The sequence below is a fragment of the Bombina bombina genome, chromosome 5 (assembly GCF_027579735.1).
Source record: "Bombina bombina isolate aBomBom1 chromosome 5, aBomBom1.pri, whole genome shotgun sequence".
NCBI classification, from domain to species: Eukaryota; Metazoa; Chordata; class Amphibia; order Anura; family Bombinatoridae; genus Bombina; species Bombina bombina.
Genome location: NC_069503.1, coordinates 327,897,588 through 327,912,328, shown reverse-complemented (window position 1 = coordinate 327,912,328; position 14,741 = coordinate 327,897,588). Strand labels below are relative to the sequence as shown.

Below are 14,741 nucleotides of genomic sequence, written 5' to 3'. Positions count from 1 at the left end.
CAAAATGTATGCTTACCTGATAAATTCTTTTCGTTCCCTGGCATAGAGAGTCAATAACCCACCCTTAATTTGATTTAAGACTGCATTTTTTTTTTATAAACCACAGGCACCTCTATACCCTTGTGTCATCTTCTTTTCCATTTTCCTTCGGCCGCATGACTGGGGATTATGGGTAATAGGAGTGACACTTAACAGCTCTGCTGGGATTTTCTTTGCCTCCTCTTGCTGGCCAGGAGTTGAATTCCCACTAGTAATTAGAATGGATATGTGGACTCTCTATGCCAAGAAAAGAAAATAATTTATCAGGTAAGCATCAATTTAGTTTTTTAGCTGTAGTGTAGAGTTTACCCTGCCACTTCCCACCCCCATTGGTCACCTCATCTTAGGAACTGGCAGACATTCTCCCAGTATGCAGTTTTATACTTTTTTTTTTTTTTTTTTTCTTCAGTGTACGATTACCCCCTTGCCTTCCCACCTCCCTGATCACTCCCAAAAAGCTCTCTAATCCTCCCCCTCTAACTAATTTTTGCCACCTTTGGTACTGGTAGTACCAAGTTTTCTATAATTTTTATTTAATAAAAAATTTAATAAAAAAAAACTTTTTTTTCTGTAGTGTAGCTGCCTCCTCCCCCCTTATTTACCCCACCTCCCCTCCAAGATTGTTTCACCTACCCTCCTTCACCCGTCCCTCCCACTCTCAGCATTTATTTTACCTAGTGTAGCCTTCCCGCCTCCCTCCTAACCCTCCCACACTACCAACTTTCGGCACCACCGCTACCCGATGCAGAGAGGAACACAGAGTGTCTCTCTCTGAATCAGTAACTCTACAACTCTATTTCTGCACTGCCCCACTCATGGTGCATGCAGAAATAGCGAAATCTCGCCACTGTTAGCGAGATTGTGCCAGAGAGAGGCCCAGGACAACAGCGTTGTGTCCTTAACAGGTTAATAAAGTATATTACACTGTATTTTGGGGGTACTTGGTGGACATTTATAAAATTAACCAGAGATCTGATCTCTGGTTAATTTTATAAGCACTAATTGCTACCGCAAGCTTGCAGTAGCAATAACTAGCCACTTGTAATGGCTGGTTATTTATCGCTCGCACGCAAACGAACAAGTTTGCCCTTTTGAGGGCTTGCAATAAATTAGCGCTCCGCTTGTAATCTAGGCCTTCTTCATAGAAAGCATGAACTAAACAAGGAAGCACTGCTTTCCCATGGATTTGTAGGTCATTCGTCAAAATAAATGACATCATTACAGCTGTGATTTTGCATTAAGCAGATGTTGCTGATACACATCCTCCGAGAAGAAGTTTCTTAATTCTCTGTGTTCCATCAATGAGTGGCTTAATACCGTGCTATGTTAAATTTCTTGGAAGTTTAAGCCACCATAATGCACAAACATTTCAATTTAAATTCTAGAACATACAGATGGTAATCATATTTAGAGGAATAATAAGTCCAGCTCTTTGTAACCAATAATTAAATAATATGCACTGCAACATTTCAGCTGCCAAAAAAGCAAAGTGAAGACACCTTCTCTGGTAGCTGTCAATCAGCAAGGCAGCTATAAACTTATTGTTAGAAATCACAGACACATTTGTTTTGCATTCTCCAGTTTTTTGCTCTTTCTGATCCTGTCAAACAGATGGGTAGTACATAGTAACATAACCTGGGTCTACTATATGAAATAGTCTGCTGATTTATATATACCGTATATATATATATATATACTGTCACTTTAATGTAGTTGGTTCCATTTCCATTTAACATGGTCTGTAAATAGTCTTCAGAGTGTGTGTGTTTTTGTGGGATGCTGGGAATTTAATTGTGATTGTTTTCAACTTTTAATAATTCTTGAATTAAAGGGAAATTAAACCCGACATTTTTCTTTCATGATCTAGAAAGAGCATGCAATTTTAAACATCTTTCTAATTTGCTTCTATTATCTAACTTGCGTCATTCTCTAGATATACTTTGCTGAAAAGCATATCTAGATAGGCTCAGTAGCTGCTGATTGGTTGCTGAATAGATGCCTTGTGTGATTAGTTCACCCATGTGCATTGCTGTTTCTTCAAAAAAGATATCTAAAGAATGAAGCAAATTAGATCATAAGTAAATTGGAATGTTGTTTAAAATTGTATTCTCTACATAAATCATGTAAGAAAATTTTGGGGTTTAGTGTCCCTTTAACATTTGTTTTTAATTGTAAAAATGGCTACATGAGACATCTGTACTCCATTGCCCTCCAGCAGGATTGCCATCAGGCCGTGACTACAGTCAGGGGCCGGTGGGCCAGGAGGGCCCACTATTAGAGTGCTAGTCCTGCTTGCAGTTAAAGCCAGAGGTCACAGTGACTCATTTATTGATGCCTATCAATGAACGTGCCTTCATTTCTTGGCATTGCCTATGTGGCTATTACATTTTGAAAGCTGTATGAACCAGGATGGGTGGGGCCCCACCAGGATGGGAGGGGTTTGTTTTTTACTTTAATGCAGTAGAAATCAATCTTTGCTATATCTAACAAAAAACAAGCTGAATTTTGATTGGTGAGGGGGTGGGGCAAAATAATTCCCAGGAAACCGTGATGAAATTAACGGTCGCACACTGGACTGGAGAAGTGAGGGATACCTGCTGCAGAAAGGATAAAGGTAGGCTAAGGTCACTGCCCCTCATTAAGAAAAACAAATATTGTTTTTTTCAGCACAGGAACATACATTGAAAAATTACTTTATTTTATTTCTCCTATTATCTGAATGTATAATTTGGTCCGTAAATCTAATTTTGGTTATTTAAAGTTAATTATATCATCACTGGGTTGCCTTAACCAAAATCTGGAAATAAAGTAATATTATAAAAATGTATTTTTTTTTTATTATTTTTTTTAAATGTTGAAAGTCATAAACTAGTTTATAAAAATGCAGTTGATCTCAGTCTTTATCCAGACCGACACTCAAGACATATGGCTATTTTAAAGGTGAATTACTGCCATAGCAGAAAAACCATTAACTTTTTTTATGTCCAGCTTTCTTTTGATGCTATTTTATCCCTTCTCTTTAACAATTCTCATTTATAAATTACAACTATATGGTTTTAGCCTGTGCATGTCTTTGTGTGTTCCTGTGGGTATTTGTGTGAGTGTGTCTTTGTGTGTTTTTTTTTTGTGTGTGTCTTTTTTGTGTATGATTTTTGGGTGTTTGTGTTTTCAGTCAATTTCTGTGGGTGTCTGTATGAGTGTGTTTGTCTTTGAATGTTTTTGTGGGTGTTTGTGTCTTTTTCTGTGGGTGTCTGTGAGTGTGTGTGTTTTCTGTGTGAGTATGTGGGTGTGAGTGTGTGTGAAATGTTTTTGTGGGTGTGTGTTTTGTATGTTTTTGTGGATGTTTGTATGTTTGTGTATTTTTCTGTGGGTATTTGTGTGAATGCGTCTTTGTGTTTGTGTGTTTTCTGTGAGTGATTGTGTGTATTTTCTGTGGGTATCTGTGAATGTGTGTGGATGTTTTTCTGGGTGTCTGAGTGTGCCTGTTCTTTTTTAGGCAAAAAATGTACATAATTTGAGACTGAGGGGCCGATTTATCAAAGCTTCAACTGATAATGCGCTGGAAATCCGCATCAAATTTGACGCAAATTTGATCCGCTGTAGTTAAAGGGACAGTCAACACTAGAATTTTTGTTGTTTAAAAAGAAAGATAATCCCTTTATTGCCCATTCCATAGTTTTGCATAACCAACACAGTTTTAATAATACACGTTTTACCTCTGTAATTATCTTGTATCTAAGCTTCTGCTGACTGCCCCTTTATTTCAGTTCTTTTGACAGATTTGCATTTTAGCCAATCAGTGCTCACTCCTAGGTCACTTCACGTACATGAGCTCAATTTTATCTATATGAAACAAATGAACTAATGCCCTCTAGTGGTCAAAATGCATTTGATTAGAGGCCATCTTCAAGGTCTAAGAAATTAGCATATGAACCTCCTAGGTTTAGCTTTCAACTAAGAATACCAAGAGAATAAAGCAAAATTGGTGATAAAAGTAAATTGGGAAGTTGTTTAAAATTACATGCCCTATTTAAATCATGAAAGTTTTTTTGGACTTGACTGTCCCTTTAACAAAACGTCAAGATCGTCAAGTGTTGAAATGTGTGACATAATATACGCTCCCGCGATATCAATCCAACACAGATCGATACTTGTGTTATTCGAGCGGAATACTGATCATCCGCCGTCACATTCGACTCCATTTGACCCTCTTGCTAATTTATCAAACATTCAACAGGTACGCTTGCGTCAATTCCGACTCAGTGTACCTATCGTTCAAACCGCCACCCTTGAGGCCACGAATGCTTTAGAAATCAATGGGAGTCTGACAACACAGAAAGGTTATGTTTGATGCTGCAAGAGAATTAAGCATATTATATAATAAAAGTAAATTAGAAACTTTATTAAAATTGTATACTCTTTCTAAATCAAAAAATATTGTTGCTCCAAATTTGGTGCAAAGTATTGCTTCAAATTCTGTGCACTAGTAGATATAGGGATAAAAATGTAATGAGTAACAAAGATGTAACATAATCCATAAGTAGTAATGTATTCATTTCAAAACAAGGGGACATTATTATTGCTTCAAATTTTGTGCACTAGTAGATATAGAGATAAAAATGAAATAAATTCATTTCATAATATAGCTAACTTCCTTTTTTTTTTTTTTTTGGATAAATCTATTTGCACCATGTTAGAGGCATGTAATACAAGTCCCACTCTCCACTTTGCACCAAATTTGACGCAACACTTTTCGCACCAAACTTGAAGAAATACTCAAAAACAACCCACAAACTAGTGAAATTTTCCACCACTTTTGATTGGGATGGGAAATGCATAATCAGATGATTTATGACATTAACCAATCTGATTTAAATATACATTTTCTACTATCACGATAGAATCAAATTGTTTGATACTTGTGTCATTAATCACTCATCAGAACTTGTAATTGCCATTTGTTACATTGTGCATTATGCTTTGAAAGTATGTATATGAGAAATTGGTATTAAAGTTAAACATTGATGATGACATTAGAACACACAATGTAATATTTTAGACAATGATTTTAAAATTCGAATGATATTTGATTCAATGTAATCTTAAACTGATAGCTCAAATGGATAGTCTACCTAACATTAAACTGTCATGAATCAGATACAGCAGAAATTAAAATCACCTATTTACTGTCATGCTATTTTCAGTGTTTTTCTTCCTTCTCTTGAATTTAAATTTCATTAAGAAATGTCATCTTATATGCCAGCCCATTTTATAACACCTGTGTAGGGGTAGTGTTTAAAACTAGACTGCAATCTCCCCCCCCGAAACGGCATTGGCTCATGTAGGCCTCGGACCCCTCTCACCATTTAAACGTGCTCTCCTGATAACGATCATGATGGCGGCGAAACTATCAATTGCCAGAAACTGGAAAAAAACTAATCCCCCTAATTGGCAGGCTCTGATCCAACTCATCTCCTATTTTTGGTCCATAGAGAGTTATGTATACAGCTCCCGTCAGCAAACAGATCTGTACTCTATGATTTGGGAGCCCTGGGACTCGCTGGGAGAGAGCTCGATTTCCTCTATGTAAATGGAAGGTATTTGAGTCTGTAACTGGCTTTAGCTGAGGGTGGTGCCATGCGGAGGGGGTCTGTGTCATTCTCCCCCTCTCCTGTGCTTGGCCCCGCTCGGGCTTTTATTTATCTTATCAAATGCCTGTGTTCAAAAAATGTATATTGGGGAAACTACCAGAAGGGGGCGTGATAGGATCAATGAACATAAATCCAACATTAGATGTGGTAACAGAGAAGCCCCAGTATCCTCCCATTTTCTTAAATTTTGTCACAACATTAGCCAATTACGTTGGCAGATAATTGATAATGTGAATAAACAAAGAAGAATAGACAATAGGGAGACCATTTTAAAACAAAGGGAATTATTTTGGATCTCTAAATTAGAATGTATGATGCCGGAGGGGAGGAATAGGGAAAAATATTTGTATTTGAAATAAATTTTGTATTTTCTGTATTTCTAATATGATATGTTGTCCTAAAAGGAGTTACATTTCTTTCATGTAATTAGCAAGAGTCCATGAGCTAGTGACGTATGGGATATACATTCCTACCAGGAGGGGCAAAGTTTCCCAAACCTTAAAATGCCTATAAATACACCCCTCACCACACCCACAATTCAGTTTTACAAACTTTGCCTCCGATGGAGGTGGTGAAGTAAGTTTGTGCTAGATTCTACGTTGATATGCGCTCCGCAGCAAGTTGGAGCCCGGTTTTCCTCTCAGCGTGCAGTGAATGTCAGAGGGATGTGAGGAGAGTATTGCCTATTTGAATGCAGTGATCTCCTTCTACGGGGTCTATTTCATAGGTTCTCTGTTATCGGTCGTAGAGATTCATCTCTTACCTCCCTTTTCAGATCGACGATATACTCTTATATATACCATTACCTCTGCTGATTCTCGTTTCAGTACTGGTTTGGCTTTCTACAAACATGTAGATGAGTGTCCTGGGGTAAGTAAATCTTATTTTCTGTGACACTCTAAGCTATGGTTGGGCACTTTGTTTATAAAGTTCTAAATATATGTATTCAAACATTTATTTGCCTTGACTCAGAATGTTCAACATTCCTTATTTTTCAGACAGTCAGTTTCATATTTGGGATAAATGCATTTGTTTCAATCATTTTTTCTTACCTTAAAAAATTTTGACTTTTTCCCTATGGGCTGTTAGGCTCGCGGGGGCAGAAAATGCTTCATTTTATTGCGTCATTCTTGGCGCGGACTTTTTGGCGCAAAATTTTTTTTTCTGTTTCCGGCGTCATACGTGTCGCCGGAAGTTGCGTCATTTTTTGACGTTTTTTTGCGTCAAAAATGTCGGCGTTCCGGATGTGGCGTAATTTTTGGCGCCAAAAGCATTTAGGCGCCAAATAATGTGGGCGTCTTTTTTGGCGCTAAAAAATATGGGCGTCATTTTTGTCTCCACATTATTTAAGTCTCATTATTTATTGCTTCTGGTTGCTAGAAGCTTGTTCACTGGCATTTTTTTCCCATTCCTGAAACTGTCATTTAAGGAATTTGATCAATTTTGCTTTATATGTTGTTTTTTTCTTTTACATATTGCAAGATGTTCCACGTTGCAACTGAGTCAGAAGATACTTCAGGAAAATCACTGCCCAGTGCTGGAGCTACCAAGCTAAGTGTATCTGCTATAAACTTTTGGTATCTGTTTCTCCAGCTGTTGTTTGTATTGCATGTCATGTCAAACTTATTAATGCAGATAAAATTTCCTTTAGTACTGTTACATTACCTGTTGCTGTTCCGTCAACATCTAATTTTCAGAGTGTTCCTGATAACATAAGAGATTTTATTTTTTTAAATCCATTAAGAAGGCTATGTCTGTTATTTCTCCTTCTAGTATACATAAAAGTCTTTTAAAACTTCTCTTTTTTCAGATGAATTTTTAAATGAACATCATCATTCTGATACTGATACTGGTTCTTCTGGTTCAGAGGTTTCTGTCTCAGAGGTTGATGCTGATAAATCTTTGTATTTGTTCAAGATGGAATTTATTCGTTCTTTACTTAAAGAAGTATTATTTGCATTAGAAATAGAGGATTCTGGTCCTCTTGATACTAAATGTAAACGTTTAAATAAGGTTTTTAAATCTCCTGTAGTTATTCCAGAAGTGTTTAATCTCCCTGATGCTATTTCTGAAGTAATTTCCAGGGAATGGAATAATTTGGGTAATTTATTTACTCCTTCTAGACGTTTAAGCAATTATATCCTGTGCCATCTGACAGATTAGAGTTTTTTGGGACAAAAATCCCTAAGGTTATGGGGCTGTCTCTACTCCTGCTAATGTACTACTATTCCTACGGCAGATAGTACTTCATTTAAGGATCCTTTAGATAGGAAAATTGAATCCTTTCTAAGAAAAGCTTACTTATGTTCAGGTAATTTTCTTAGACCTGCTATATTTTTAGCGGATGTTGCTGCAGCTTCAACTTTTTGGTTAGAAGCTTTAGCGCAACAAGTAACAGATCATAATTTTATAGCATTATTATTATTCTATAACATGCTAATAATTTTATTGGTGATACCATCTTTTGATATCATTAGAGTTGATGTCAGGTATATGTCTCTAGCTATTTTAGCTAGAAAAGCTTTATGGATTAAACTTGGAATGCTGATATGTCTTCTAAGTCAACTTTGCTTTCCCTTTCTTTCCAGGGTAAATAATCATTTTCGTTCCTTTCCTCACAACAAGGAACAAAAGCCTGATCCTTCATCCTCAGGAGCGGTATCAGTTTGGAAACTATTTCCAGTTTTGAATATATCCAAGCCTTATAGAAACCTATAGCCAGCTCCTAAGTACCTATGAAGGTGCGGCCCTTATTCCAGCTCAGCTGGTATGGGGCAGGTTACGTTTTCTTCAAAGAAATTTGGATCAATTCCGTTCTCAATCTCTGGTTTCAGAACATTGTTTCAGAAAGGTACAGAATTGGCTTCTAGTTAAGGCCTCCTGCTAAGAGATTTTTTTCTTTCCCGTGTCCCAGTTAACACAGCAAAGGCTCAGCATTTCTGAAATGTGTTTCAGATCTAGAGTTGGCTGGAGTAATTATGCCAGTTCCAGTTCTGGAACAGGGGCTGGGGTTTTATTTTATCTCTTCATTGTACCAAAGAAGGTCAATTCCTTCAGACCAGTTCCGGATCTATCATTATTGAATCGTTATGTTAGGATACCAACATTCAAGATGGTTACTGTAGGACTATCCTGCCTTTTGTTTAGCAAGGGCATTATATGTCTACAATAGATTTACAGGATGTGTATCTGCATATTCCGATTCATCCAGATCACTTTTAGTGTCTGAGATTCTCTTTTTAGACAAGCATTACCAGTTTTGTGGCTCTACCGTTTGGCCTAGCCTCAGTTCCAAGAATTTTTTTCAAAGGTTCTCGGTGCCCTTCTTTCTGTAATCAGAGAACAGGGTTTTGGTATTTCCTTATTTGGACGATATCTTGGTACTTGCTCAGTCTTCTCATTTTCGAAGAATCTCATACGAATCGACTTGTGTTGTTTCTTCAAGTTCATGGTTGGAGGATCAATTTACCAATCAGTTCATTGATTCCTCAGACAAGGGTAACCTTTTTAGGTTTCTAGATAGATTCAGTGTCTATGACTCTGTCCTTGTCAGACAAGAGAAGTTTAACATTGATATCAGCTTGTCAAAACCTTCAGTCACAATCATTCCCTTTGGTAGCCTTATGCATGGAAATGTTAGGTCTTAGGACTGCCGCATCAGATGCGATCTCCTTTGCTCGTTTTCACATGCGACCTCTTCAGCTCTGTATGCTGAACCAATGGTGCAGGGATTACTCAAATATATCTCAATTAATATCTTTAAACCGATTTTACGACACTCTCTGACATGGTGGACAGATCACCATCGTTTACTTCAGGGGGCTTCTTTGTTCTTCCGACCTGGACTATAATCTCAACAGATGCAAGTCTTACAGGTTGGGGAGCTGTGTGGATCAGAGCTCTTCAGTCTTGGCCTCTTCTGAAGAGAGAGTTGTTCATTTGTTTTCAGATAGACAATGTCACAACTGTGGCATACATCAATCATCAAGGAGGGACTCACAGTCCTCTGGCTATGAAAGAAGTATCTCGAAATTTTGGTTTGGGCGGAATCCAGCTCCTGTCTAATCTCTGCGGTTCATATCCCAGGTATGGACAATTGGAAAGCGGATTATCTCAGTCGCCAAACGTTGCACTTGGGCGAATGGTCTCTTCACCCAGAGGTATTTCCTCAGATTGTTCAAATGTGGGAACTCCCAGAAATAGATCTGATGGTTTCTCATCTAAACAAGAAACTTCCCTGGTATCTGTCGGATCCCGGGATCCTCGGGCGGAGGCAGTGGATGCATTTTCACTTCCTTGGAAGTATCATCCTGCCTATATCTTTCCGCCTCTAGTTTTTCTTCCAAGAGTAATCTCCAAGATTCTGAAGGAATGCTCGTTTGTTCTGCTGGTAGCTCCGGCATGGCCTCACAGGTTTTGGTATGCGGATCTGGTCCGGATGGCCTCTTGCCAACCGTGGACTCTTCCGTTAAGACCAGACCTTCTGTCGCAAGGTCCTTTTTCCATCAGGATCTGAAATCCTTAAATTTAAAGGTATGGAGATTGAACGCTTGATTCTTGGTCAAAGAGGTTTCTCTGACTCTGTGATTAATACTATGTTACAGGCGCGTAAATCTGTATCTAGAGAGATATATTATAGAGTCTGGAAGACTTATATTTCTTGGTGTCTTTCTCATCATTTTTTGGCAATCTTTTAGAATACCGAGAATTTTACAGTTTCTTTAGGATGGTTTAGATAAGGGTTTGTCCGCAAGTTCCTTGAAAGGTCAAATCTCTGCTCTTTCTGTTCTTTTTCATAGAAAGATTGCTATTCTTCCTGATATTCATTGTTTTGTACAAGCTTTGGTTCGTATAAAACCTGTCATTAAGTCAATTTCTCCTCTTTGGAGTTTGAATTTGGTTCTGGGGGCTCTTCAAGCTCCTCCGTTTGAACCTATGCATTCATTGGACATTAAATTACTTTCTTGGAAAGTTTTGTTCCTTTTGGCAATCTCTTCTGCCAGAAGAGTTTCTGAATTATCTGCTCTTTCTTGTGAGTCTCCTTTTCTGATTTTTCATCAGGATAAGGCGGTGTTGCGAACTTCTTTTGATTTTTTACCTAAAGTTGTGAATTCCAACAACATTAGTAGAGAATTTGTGGTTCCTTCATTATGTCCTAATCCTCAGAATTCTAGGGAGAAATCGTTGCATTCTTTGGATGTTGTTAGAGCTTTGAAATATTATGTTGAAGCTACTAAGTCTTTCCGTAAGACTTCTAGTTTATTTGTTATCTTTTCCGGTTCTAGAAAAGGCCAGAAAGCTTCTGCCATTTCTTTGGCATCTTGGTTGAAATCTTTATTTCATCATGCTTATGTCGAGTCGGGTAAAACTCCGCCTCTAAGGATTACAGTTCATTCTACTAGTTCAGTTTCTACTTCCTGGGCGTTTAGGAATGAAGCTTCGATTGATCAGATTTGCAAAGCAGCAACTTGGTCCTCTTTGCATACTTTTTCTAAATTCTACCATTTTGATGTGTTTTCTTCTTCTGAAGCAGTTTTTGGTAGAAAAGTACTTCTGGCAGTGGTTTCAGTTTGATTCTTCTGCTTATGTTTTTCATTAAACTTTATTTTGGGTGTGGATTATTTTCAGCAGGAATTGGCTGTCTTTATTTTATCCCTCCCTCTCTAGTGACTCTTGTGTGGAAAGATCCACATCTTGGGTAGTCATTATCCCATACGTCACTAGCTCATGGACTCTTGCTAATTACATGAAAGAAAACATAATTTATGTAAGAACTTACCTGATAAATTCATTTCTTTCATATTAGCAAGAGTCCATGAGGCCCGCCCTTTTTTGTGGTGGTTATGATTTTTTTGTATAAAGCACAATTATTCCAATTCCTTAATTTATATGCTTTCGCACTTTTTTCTTATCACCCCACTTCTTGGCTATAAGTTAAACTGAATTGTGGGTGTGGTGAGGGGTGTATTTATAGGCATTTTAAGGTTTGGGAAACTTTGCCCCTCCTGGTAGGAATGTATATCCCATACGTCACTAGCTCATGGACTCTTGCTAATATGAAAGAAATGAATTTATCAGGTAAGTTCTTACATAAATTATGTTTTTGCCATATTGTTTTCTGATAATTCGACTGTATTTATTGTATATATTTTGTTTACTATGCAGTGCTTCTGTTGCTACAATTTTGATGCATTCTTATGTGATAGTGTTTTAAAACCACTAGGTGGCAGCTCACTATGAGCAGTGTGCTTGTTATGTTAGGTATATGGTTTGCAATTATATTGAAATCTGTGGTTAATAGGCGTGTAGTTAAACAGTGATACAGTGAGTGTATTTGTATGGCATGAGTAAGGGTTAAACACCTGAAACGTTGCCTGTCTGTTTTGATGTCCTTGTTTCAATAAAATTTGTTCTATCTTTATGGAAATAACCAACCCTTTACCCAACCACTTAACTTTTTAATTGGTGTTTAGGTAGTTCAGGGGCCTCACATTCAACTACTGCATACTGTTGGCATCAGGGGCCTTACATTCAGCCACTGATACTGTTTGCATCATATACATGTCATAAAGATAATCAGAACTCTGTATTGTGATTTATTATTCTCCATTTTTTACAAAAATGTAGTAGTAGTTATGGAGAACTTTAATGCATGCATTTGCAGGAGAACTTTTAGTCCTCTATAGGAGAAAATAAATTATAAATTTGTAACTATTCAAATTAATGAGGAGTACTATACTAAATATGACTAAAATTATCTATTTTAACCCTTTTTCTCTTGTAAGGTGTATCCAGTCCACGGATCATCCATTACTTGTGGGATATTCTCCTTCCCAACAGGAAGCTGCAAGAGGATCACCCACAGCAGAGCTGTCTATATAGCTCCTCCCCTAACTGCCACTCCCAGTCATTCTCTTGCAGCTCTCGACACGATAGGAAGTAGCTAGAGAGATATGATGAATTTATGTAGTTTATCTTCAATCAAAAGTTTATTATTTTCAAATGGTACCGGAGTTGTACTGTTTTAGCCTCAGACAGAAAGTTGAAGAAGAGTCTGCCTGTGGTTTTTGATGATCTTAGCAGGTTGTAACTAAGATCCATTGCTGTTCTCACACATAACTGAAGAGATGAGGTAACTTCAGCTGGGGGAATGGCGTGCAGGGTCTCCTGCTATGAGGTATGTGCAGTTTAAATTTTTCTAGAGAAATGAATATGCTAGAAAATGCTGTTAATACCAGATTTATTTAAGGTAAGCCTGATTACAGTGATTTAATAACGACTAGTATCATGCTTGCTGTTAAAGGTAATATTCTTATTACTTTCTCACATTAATGAAAAATAAAACGTTTGCTGGAAGTGTTTAAATGTTTTATTATACATATTGGTGATAAAACTTTATTGGGGCCCAGATTTTCCACATGGCTGGCTAGATTTTGCCTAGGGATAGTTTTTTATGGCCCTCTCACTGTGAGTACAGGTTGGGAGGGGCCTAATTTCATGCCTAAATCGTGCAGTAGTTTTTGCAGCTTGAGACTTCCAGCTTCCCTGAAGGAGTCCCCTGAACACTTAGGGCCTCTACATAGGGTTTTTGTGCCTTCAAAAGTCATTGTATGAGCAGATAGGGCCACAACAGAGCTGTGGCAGTTTGTTGTGACTGTTAAAAAAACGTTTATATCGTTTTTTTGATCCGGTTTTGAAACTAAGGGGTTAATCATCCATTCGCAAGTGGGTGCAATGCTCTGTTAGTCTATTATACACACTGTAAAAATTTCGTAAGATTTACTGCTTTTTATCACTGTTTTTCAATTTCTGACAAAATTTGTTTCTCTTAAAGGCAAAGTAACGTTTTTATTTTTTGCTTGTTTACATTTATCAAAGTGTTTTCCAAGCTTGCTGGTCTCATTGCTAGTCTGTTTAAACATGTCTGACATAGAGGAAACTCCTTGTTCAGTATGTTTAGAAGCCATTGTGGAACCCCCTCTTAGAATGTGTACCAAATGTACTGAAAGATAAACAGTGTAAAATACTCCATCTACAAAAACAAAATGATTAGGTTACACCTAAAATCATGAGACCTCATGACACATTTGTGTTCTGGCCCCCATTGGGGTTACCTTCTGCCATTAAGGTCTTACCAATGCTTTCCCCAACATAAGAGTATCCTCTGGAATTGCTAGTTGTTCCTATATAAAGAGTAACTCTTACACGGGCAAGTTATCCATATGTTGCAGATCCTTTTTTTTTTTTTTTTTTTTTTTAACCAGCAGTTAAATTCTGCTCAGGATCAGTCAGTACACTTTTATGTTTTCTATTTAGTGTTTAATATCCCTTTTCATATCTATATGTTGGACATATTTTCTGGACTCTTTGGGTCATTTCACAGTTACATATTTTTGTTTGTCCTATTCTTTCCCTTTAGTTTTTTTTTTTTAACCAGTCCATGTGTGGTGCTGGTTAACTGTGCACTGTTTAGATAGTGGTTTTCCATTTTGTTCACTATGAAAATCTCTTACTTTTGTGTTGTTTGACTTTATATACTTTTTACACTTGGCTATTTAATAACCATTCATATGTAACTGCAAGAATGTCTGCTTGGAAAATTATTGATCAAGATGTGATCATTTTGTTAAGAACCGTTCCAGATGTTTAATAATGGTTTGTTGTTTTTAGGTCATCTATTGTGATCAAAACTGCCAGAAGATCCACTGGTTCACACACAAGAAAGTCTGTAAACTGCTAAAAGAGACAAGAGAGAAACAAGAGATGGAAGCTGAAAAAGAGAGAAAGAAGCTGGAAAAGCAAAGTAAGAAAGGTCAGTGCATGGAGTTAATCTTTGTCATCTTGCAGACCATAGTAAAATATTGTATTGCATTGTTTTACTAGTCAGTGATGATAAATAATTCCATAAAACACAGCAAGTGTGTAAAATTATTGTCTCACTCCTTGTTAAGCTGTTCTTTTAAACACAGATTTTAGGACTAATACATAATATACTAACCATTGCATTAATGTAGAGCTTTTTGTTATAGTCCCCCCATTTATGTTTGACTC

At 37.2% G+C, this 14,741-nt stretch overlaps 1 protein-coding gene across 2 annotated transcripts in view; it reads left to right on the top strand.

Moving 5' to 3' along the window:
* The window catches only part of ANKMY2 (ankyrin repeat and MYND domain containing 2), a 188,091-nt gene that overhangs the window by 113,002 nt on the left and 60,348 nt on the right, over window positions 1-14,741 (top strand). The window contains exon 9 of one of the 2 annotated variants that reach the window (XM_053714121.1): window positions 14,361-14,493. In XM_053714121.1, coding sequence (XP_053570096.1) covers window positions 14,361-14,493 — 133 coding nt within the window. Of the gene's footprint in view, window positions 1-14,360; window positions 14,503-14,741 lie in introns of both variants that reach the window. The other variant, XM_053714120.1, reaches the window with a different exon arrangement.